General features: G+C 40.9%; 1 protein-coding gene across 1 annotated transcript; it reads right to left on the bottom strand.

Moving 5' to 3' along the window:
* Nucleotides 1–1,472: 1,472 nt before the first annotated feature.
* Nucleotides 1,473–9,368, bottom strand: LOC114350444 (uncharacterized). Its single transcript, XM_028301258.1, has 6 exons — nucleotides 9,136–9,368; nucleotides 8,536–8,701; nucleotides 4,611–4,831; nucleotides 3,727–3,861; nucleotides 2,290–2,474; nucleotides 1,473–1,993 (listed from the first exon to the last, which is right to left on the bottom strand). The coding sequence occupies exons 1-6, from the start codon at nucleotides 9,366–9,368 to the stop codon at nucleotides 1,473–1,475; spliced, it is 1,461 nt and encodes a 486-aa protein (XP_028157059.1).
* Nucleotides 9,369–9,871: the final 503 nt, after the last annotated feature.

The following is a 9,871-nucleotide window of genomic DNA, read 5'->3' on the forward strand; positions in this document are numbered from 1 at the left end:
ATAGTATCATTTTGTGGCTTTCTACGCACTTCAGAAAAACTGAAAAACAATAAGTACTCCTCATTCTGAAATTAACATTATGGTGATGTGCTTCCAAACTCGATTAGTGCTCATGAAGATAGTTCCACGAAGGATCCAAGAGGATTTATATTTGGCAAGTTGACCCTCGTGTCTTGGCTCCAAGGATTTATTCTGCAGGTTAGTGGGCTTCTTCATAGCTATTAATTAATGTAGTATACATCATTTGGAGAACTTGCCGTCCCCTGTTGTACCTACCTAGTTACCTACCTAACTATTTTTCTCAAGGTATTCCTGAGTTTATGAAATAATTCTAGTAAATTCTATTTCCATTATTGGTTGGAATTATTCTTATAGGAAAATGCTGAGGGGTATTTTTTTTTAAATAAATAAAACAGGTTATCATATCACGATTACATTTCGTGAATAAAATGTCACAATTTACAGTATAATAATATATTTATTTCTGTCATATAATTTATTGCTATGCTATGTAGAAGTAACTACATAAAACATTCATAAGAGAGATAAAATTGATTTGATATTATTAAACACATAAATAGGTATATTCGCAAAATAAGTAATATCATAGACTTGTACTTAAACTTGACTAGAAAATACGTAAAAACGAGTTAAATGTACTCATTGGAGTTACAAATTATGGTTTATTAGGAAGGTACAATAACATCACATTCAGTTTATTATTTGGGTTTTATCTTACAAAAGTTACTAGCCAGAATATTATTATACTTATATGCGATCATGTACAATACATTAATGACGAGAATGTTTGCGTATTTTGCGATCACTTGGCCTGCTACGCCATAGCCAGCAGTGCTGCAGTAGCGCCAACTGGTGAACGAAAACTGCGTAAAACGATAGTGACTAGGACACCCCACAAGGCGGACCGATGACATCATAAAAGTAGCAGGGAAGCGCTGGACACAGGCCGCTACCATTCGATCAACATGGAAAGCATTGGGGGAGGCCTATGTCTGAACATAGGCCTGCTGACAGTGGACATCCTATGGCTGGCTGAGGTGATGATGATGATGATGACGACTAGGACTTAGTTTACGCCACTTGTTGGCGCCACTGTATCAGGTATTCTGTGCATTCTAAAATATTATGTCCCCATAGTAGTTTGTGGTAACTCAGGACGACAGCATCTTAGTGCCTTACCTACTCGATACTGGTGAGCAAATACATAAGTAAGTAGCAGCCCTCCTTGCAAATGTCTTCGTTCAGTTCGCCATTCCGTGGCACCCTCAGTAAGTAAAACAAAAGTTTGTAAGTAAGTACAGACTTAAAACCGTATTCACAAACGATGCTTGCATATGTGAAGCAGCAAATCTAACGCACAGCGTTGAATAGAGCTCTGTGATTGGTTCGTGTGTCACCCTGGAGTAGACGCGCACTGTGAGACCTCATAGTAATGTTTGTGAATACGGGCGTTAGTCTTTTTTCACTTCAAGCTGATTACATTCTTCTTTAACCTCTGTATTCTCTAAAACCTTACTCTCATTCTCACTCATGCTGATGTTCATTGCTTTTATACCTTCATCCAACGAACTTTTTGACAGCTGTCGTAAAATCTTCTCGAAGATTCGTGGCGCGCTTTTCGTGTTCGGCAGTGAAATATCGGTCTGCGTTGTCACAGTCTCGCATCTCTTTTCTTCTTCCACCGCTGCAGGTTCGTTCGTCTCTTTCAGGTCTAAGGTAAGCGTTTTCTTTTTGTTTTCTATCTCCGGATCTTCGTTTTCGACTTTTACTTCTTGGACTCGGTCGTCTACCTGATCTTTTTCCTTGCATCGTCGCTCTATGGCCTTGGTAAGAACATTGCCTAGGATGTGGGCACATTTAATCATGTTCTGGGTCTCACGGGGGGTGAGGTGGAGTCCCTCGTTTCTGATGACGTAGTTGATGTGGTCAATGTTGTCTGGAGAACGCTTTCGGGAGCCTTCGGTTGAGAATTCTGGAAGAAATCAATAAAACCTCTGATTAACTGGGAAATCTTACGCCTACAAGATTATTAAGGCAATATCTAACCATGGCAGTATGCTATCAATCAACAGCAGGCGTTTAAAGTCTGCTCAAGATTGATTGAACTTCACTATTTACAGTTTCTCAATAAATAATCCGCTTTGCAATAGGGAATTCGATCCTGAATCTAAAGGGTCCTGATTGCTTGCGGTGTGCGGGGGGGCCAATGACACAATACACAGGAGTTGCAGCGGTGGGAACGAGAGGTGGGAATAGTTTAATACACACCCAAGTCAGCCAGGTCAATATTCTCAGTCCTATAAGGCGTGGGGCACTGGTCATAGTAACTCTTGACCGGCACCCGAGCGACAGAATTGTTGTAGTTGGCCCAGAACTCGGACCACTCGCCGCTGTCCCGGTCCACTGCTGTGCGCTCCGCCTCGCTGCAGTCCTGCCAGCTGCTGCCGCAGCAACTGGGAAGAAGAGAAGACTCATGAAACACAGTTTATTTTTGCAAGTAGACTTTTAAAAAGCACTTGTGGGATATGATGTTCATCCACAATAAGGAAGCTAGGAGTTAGTGCTTCTTTTCGAGCGGGTGTTGTGCTCGGGGACCAATTTGTACCATCTTGGTTTTCCTATATATGCTCGGCAGGGTAAAATACTCCGACACCGCGATGCAGGATTGTACGCGGGGCGGTGTATGTCATAGAGGAGTCGTTACAGCGTCATCTGTTGGTAGACTAGTTTGTAGTGGCGAGTAGATGTCGCCACACACTTTTACACGTCCTAGTATTAATCCTGTCACTGCTTCGGGACAATAAATGGGCCAGTGCTGCTGTGTTGAGTTGTAGAAGCAGCACAAGAAACTCAGTCGCTATTGTCAGCCTCATTTTTCATCCTCAACTACAGAGGAACATTGATTTGAGATATTTTATACTAGCTTTCCGCCCGCGGCTTCGCCCGCGTGGAGTTTTGTCTGTCACAGAAAAACTTTATCGCGCGCGTCCCTGTTTCAAAAACCGGGATAAAAACTATCCTATGTTCTTTCCCGGGACTCAAACTATCTCTATGCCAAATTTCATCAAAATCGGTTGCGAGGTTTAAGCGGGAAAGCGTAACAGACAGACAGACAGACAGACAGACAGACAGACAGACAGACAGAGTTACTTTCGCATTTATAATATTAGTTGTGATTTAAAACTGCACCGCACTCACAGCTCTCTGTATGACCCAAAGGTTGACTGGCGGAGAAAAAAAACTAGCTATCTAACCTCTAACTGTCGGAACACAACAATGCAATAATAACAATGAGACTTAGGTAAGACTAAGGTGGTATAACTAGCCAGGTAAACTCAGAACAATCCTAACCACCAACGAAACCGAACAGAAAAATCTGCACCCCCTGGGAATCAAACCTAGGACTCTGACTTAGCAGGTGTGCTCTAACCACTAGACCACAAAAGTGGCTGAGTTTCTTATTTATTTATTTATACTTTTGCACATAAAACTGTACAGTGGCGGACTTAATGCCAGGTGGCATTTCTTCCGCCACTTATTCTCAGCACCAGCCCATATGTTGTCCCGAAGTGGTGGTAGGGCAAGCTATGTATATTTGGGACGTGTATTTGATCATTTGAATTTGAATTTGTGTACTATAAGTACCCTGGAAAGGGCCTATGTACTGAATAAAATATTTGAATTTGAATTTGGTGGTCGCTGTACCTGGACAGATGAGGCTCAATGCTCCGCGGAGTGGCGACCTCCCCTCCCACTCTCGGAGACATCTCGTTTGAGGACTGTCCGGAGTACTCCGGGGACACCGACGAGTAGTCCAGCTCGGTGGTGTTGGCTCCATACCTGGAACATTGAGGGTTATAACATCAACAAGCGAAACTAAGCTATAAAGTACGTATATGGGTACGAAGTCGATTTGAAGGAGCTAAAGGGTGTAGCGCGTTAGTATCACTTCTGTAGTGCGTTGCAAATGCGACTAACGCGTGTTAGTAGCGATGCTGTTGTCAAAAAGCCCTTAATTAAACTATCTGACCTAAAAAAATCTTCACCCCTAAGGCCAGAAGCTGGGTATGACTTCCCCCTTGGCTAAAAGCTGGGTATGCTCATGTAATAGGTCAAGGATTCAACCAAATCCTGTCCATTGCTGAACAAAAGCCTCACGGATGTCCAGAATGACCGGTTTGGTATAGCTTCCTGCATCAGTATCTTTTGCTTATAAAATCTACTAAGTAGGCAGATATATTTTCTACAGAAAAGGTTCTGGGGGTTCAGAATTTGTCAACTATCAATGGTGCCCATATAAACCATTTTCCCGGGTTAAAAAAGTAACTTATTTTTCTGCAGAGGCTTTTAAAAAGCACTTTTACACGTCTTAGTTAAGATTGCCTGATACCCGGCAGCACCGACTCCGGTTTTTGCGTTTTTGGACATGGAAACCTTGGTCCCAGTATAACTAATGGACCAATAGTCAAATCGAGCCGATAGTAAAATGTATGATCTCTGCACCATTGATTAAATGATAAAAGTTGTGTCTAATTAAAAGTAGCAAGTAACCTTAGTGAATAGAAGTAAAAAAACAAAACCCCACTTACTTATACGGACTCGCTGAAGACGAGGACTTGAACACACTCTCTCTACTGCAAGAGAAGGTGCTGTCTCTCTCAAAGCGAGGCTTCCTGACTTCCTTCGCCAGGTGGCTTTGGAGAGAACCACTGCGGGGCTTCGCTTTCTGAGCTTTGGGTGTGGACGTGGCCAGCGCTTGGAATTTCGTCTTGATGCCGTACTTGGAGTTTGTGTCTTCGAAGTCGGAAACCTTGAGAGAGAAGGGTGTTATTTAAAATATTCATTTTAAACTATTGTAGATCGTTTCATCCACGAAGACGCGTCCCACCAATTTTTGATCCGAGCAATCCGAGCGTCAATTTTGTAGTGTGCGTCAGTGGCGGATTTACAAATTTGCCGCTAGTAGGCCATTCAATTTTTGCCGCCCCTACCTACTGACTTTTGAAATTCAATACGTTACTTAGTTTAATCCCGTTATTAGTATGATTGTGAACTTAGGCCCAGTTTTTTGATTCATAGTTAAAATAACTAATTGTTAAATTTTGCTACTAATGGTTAAATATTAACAAAATGTTAACTAATAGTTAAAAAATGTACTAAAAGTCAAGCTAACCATTAATCGAAAAACATTTTTTTCTGATATTTAACCACTTGTCAATTGACATCTGTCAAATTTGACTATTGGTTATTTTAACTACGAATCAAAAAACCGGGCCTAAAATGATATTTCTGTCAGTTACTAGATTATTATTGCAACCCGCTATGTACTGAAGAGTTTAATGTTGACTTAAAAACTGCAGTATGTAATAATCCTAAGGTGGGCAAAGGCATGACTTAAAAATACCTACACTATATGAACACAGACAAAATAATGTGTGGTCAGTAAACATTGTTTTTGGTAAATATTTTTTATTGGACTTAACAGTTTAAAAACAATACAAACAATTTCTATTAAAATATAACATGTTAACAATCCAGTTAATGGGGACAGACAATGAGATCAAATAAGTTTTACATTATTTTCTTGCGAGATTTTAAATTTGCAAAATCATTAATTATATCGACGTATGAAATCTTTTTCATAAGTTCTGACTTTAAGCACAAAAGAGATAAAGCATTAAGCTTTTCTTGACTTAAAGTAGATCGTAGATAGTTTTTAACCCGTTTTAAGCAAGAAAAGCTTCTCACCTGAACAATTTGTCACCGGTGTGCACAGAGCCATTCGAAGTGTTATATCCAGTATAATTAGCTAAGAACTACTTAAAGGTAAACAGAAAGACCAAGGCTTGGTAATACAGGGTGGCCCAGAAGAAAATTAACTTTTTAAATTCAAGGAAACGAAAACTGTACCTACATTTTTATAGAACTTTAACTATTGCAATTTAAAGAAAATTTAATGCAATTTATTTTTAAATTTACCTTTATTAAATTACATCGCCCAGGAGATTTCCTTGACGCTTACAACATTCGATCAACATACACAAAATCTTGGAATGCGTTCGTCAGAATTACCTCTTACATTATTTTCTTGCGAGATTTTAAATTTGCAAAATCATTAATTATATCGACGTATGAAATCTTTTTCATAAGTTCTGACTCTATGCAAAAAAGAGATAAAGCATTAAGCTTTTCTTGACTTAAAGTAGATCGTAGATAGTTTTTAACCCGTTTTAAGCAAGAAAAGCTTCTCACCTGAACAATTTGTCACCGGTGTGCACAGAGCCATTCGAAGTGTTATATCCAGTATAATTAGCTAAGAACTACTTAAAGGTAAACAGAAAGACCAAGGCTTGGTAATACAGGGTGGCCCAGAAGAAAATTAACTTTTTAAATTCAAGGAAACGAAAACTGTACCTACATTTTTATAGAACTTTAACTATTGCAATTTAAAGAAAATTTAATGCAATTTATTTTTAAATTTACCTTTATTAAATTACATCGCCCAGGAGATTTCCTTGACGCTTACAACATTCGATCAACATACACAAAATCTTGGAATGCGTTCGTCAGAATTACCTCGAAACCTATTTTAAATTTTTTGCCGAATGCTCAGCTTCAGTTGCTGCATGGTTGTTGGATTATAAAAGTATTCTCTATAATCTATAAAGTATATTTTGTATTAATGTAACACCACAAAAGATCAGGGCTTCCTGGTGACCAGGAGATGTCACCCCTGCCTGAAATTATTTTTTTGTGGGAACATGTCTCTTACCATCTAAATGCTCTCAGTTGAAGTGTGACACGTAGCCCAATCTTGATGAAACCAAGTGCTCCGGTCATAACCTTGCGAATCTTGCAGCTTTGAAATCAAAAAGCTTTTCAGCCTACCAGTATAGCGCTCTCAAAAATTAATCATCCTTTCAATGCAACAAACCAATTAAGCAGTGGTGAAATCTCACTGCCTCTAAGAAGCGCTAATCTCATTCCAGCAGACTTCTTTTTGTGGGGTTACCTTATGAGCAGAGTATACTCTCTAATAATCCAAAAACTCTGCAGCATTCATCCATCCTGAATCCATTTTGAGGTAACTCTAAGGCCTCAGCCTCGAATTTAGCGGGCAGCGGCGCGGGAGCGGCGGCGGCGCGGGAGCGGCAGGATCTTATGTGTAAAATCAAATAGACCAAAACAGCGGCGCGGCAGCGGGCAACGAGCGGGCGGCGCACTCCAGTCTAGCGGCGCGGCGTCTTCTTTTGCCCACAATAAATCGAGCGTTAGGAATAAATTTTAATCGAAAAAAAATTGGTCGCCGTTGTTTAGAAATTTCGTTCGCGAATAAAAACAAATAATATCTCGACTACACAACCCCGAACACAACACCAACACTTCGCCGCTAAAGTGCCGCGCGAGCTGCCCGCTTGTTTGGAGAACGGGTCTGCGTTGCCCGCCCCGCTCCAGCGCCGCCGCCGCTCCCACCCCGCTGCCCGCTAAGTTCGAGGCTGAGGCCTAAGGGCTCCTGCTCCTGCGCGGCGCGGCGGCGGCGCGGCGGCTGCGCGGCAGCGGTGTTCACGCGGCGCGTATAAACAGTACAAAGGCGCGGCGACGGCGCGGCGGCGGCGCGGTAGCGGCATCGTGTGCAGGAGCGCTTACGAAAGTTTTCCAAAAAGTTGATGTATGTTGACCGAATGTTGTAAACGTCAAGGGAATCACATGTACGATAAAATTTATAAAAGATAGTAAATTTTAAAATAAATTGCACTAAATTTCCTTTAAATTGCAATAGCTTAAGTTCTACAAAAATGTACCTACAGTTTTCGTTTCCTTGAATTTTCAAAAGTGAATTTTCTTCTGGGCCACCCTGTAAAACAATATACACGAAATTGTGGAGAGATGGTGCTCGTGCTAGGCTCCGAAGATCCTGTGTTACGAGTTTTTTATTTTATTTTTATTGAAACGCTATTGGAATATTTTAAAATTCATGATCACATAAGTACCTAAGTATATATTACAGTGCGTTTATTAATCGTTTATTTATATATGGATTGTGTAGGTATACGTATAATTATTATTTTTTTCCTGTAAAAAAAATTAGCTAAATTTGCCGCCCCTCTAAATCTGCCGCCCTAGGCACTGGCCTACTTGGCCTATTGGTAAATCCGCCACTGGTGTGCGTGTGCACTCATGGATGATTTAGCGTGTACCGATAACACTCAAACATTAGCGGAAGAATGGTGGAGCGCGTTTTCATGGATGAAACGATCTATAACAAGCTAAATAATTTTGTTAGGAGGTGTTCTGGTTTCGATGAAGCGCCTGGCGAGTACTTGAAGGCAAAATCTTTTTTTGTAAACATAGATTTTAATTTTTTGTAAGTGTCAGAGATTTTAATGTGCCACTTTTGCTGAAAAGTTACGACCCTCTTTATGAAAAAGAGACAAAAATGGGCGATCTGGCCTATTATGTACTCTAGTCGCCTCTTACGATATCAAGAAGAGTGGGAGTGGTAGAGAGCGTTACCTGCGACAAATCCAAAGACATGTCGTCTTCCAAACTAGTCTCCCTGCTCTTAGAGGACTGGGAGGTATTGGCGGTCCTCTTGGGAGACTCAAAGAGTTTCTTGGTCTTCGCATCGCTGCTCATGGTGCGTCTGTTGTACCCGGGCAAGGAGTTGGCTCGGTCACATCTGTGGTGAAGGAAAGCTTTTTATAAAAACTAGTTTAAATTTTGTCTGTCACAGAAAAACTTTACGCACCCGTCCTGTTTCAAAAACCGGTATAAAAACTATCCTATGTTCTTTCTCGGGACTCAAACTATCTCTATACCAAAATGGTTCAGTGCTTTAAGCTTGAAAGCGTTAATAGGGATGCTAGACGCCTATGTGTATGTGAAAAACCCCCAATACACTATCTAAGTAATAGGTACATCGCGAAGTTGACCGAGGTTGATCGAATACAAAGGACTTAGTGTGAGTTTACATGAAACAGTGCCCGTGGACGCACAGGTTGACACAAACCAATCACAGAGCTCTATTCAACGCTGTGCGTTCGATTTGCTGCTTCACTTAAGCAAGCATCGTTTGTGAATACGGGCGTTAGTATATTTTCATTTTCGACTTACTTCTTCAAGCACTGCTTCCCCGTGACCATGAACTCCAAATTCTGCGGTTTCACCACTTTCTTGGGGGTTGAACTGGCGGAACTGGGCGTGTTTGACGGCGACTTCTTCTTTCCTTCTTTCTCCTTCTTGGCGCTGCTTCTTCTAGAAAGAGAGGCGGAGTTTCTTCTAGAACCAGGGCGGCTTCGGCTGCCGTCGGGGTCGTAGTCTTCCGGCCAGCGGTCGTTGCGTTGCATGGTTCCTATCAATTCGAATTATTTATCAATGTAGGCCATTTTCAGGGTACGTCTAAGTACCTCACTAATAGAGCTTGCTCTACCACCACTGCGAGACAACATGGGGTTGCATACAGTCAACAAATTCAAAATCTTTATTGCGTAGTGACAATTTGTAATGGTGGAAATTACATAGACATGGGTTTAAGACTTAGTTACCTGGAGGTATTGCAACAGAGTAGGTGGCCAAGCCATCACGGTTCGTATTGAACAAAATTATGTTCAAAACTCAATTCAATCTGTCATTAATTCTGAAATATCAAGCTTGAGAGAGATCGTAAATAAGTAGGAGAAGTCTCGTCTTTCTACGATTTACTAATATTTCTTCCCAAAGTCATTCGATCAAACTACGTTTCTCTCTCAACATCATATAATTTTTATTTTAAAATACATTGACTTGAAAACACTGTTACGAACACCCAATTCCTATTTTATTTATGACGCAATATCTTTTCTTTCGCAGA

This window comes from Ostrinia furnacalis, unplaced genomic scaffold (genome assembly GCF_004193835.3).
Source record: "Ostrinia furnacalis isolate ACB-3 unplaced genomic scaffold, ASM419383v2 OfSCF0895, whole genome shotgun sequence".
Lineage (NCBI taxonomy): Eukaryota > Metazoa > Arthropoda > Insecta > Lepidoptera > Crambidae > Ostrinia > Ostrinia furnacalis.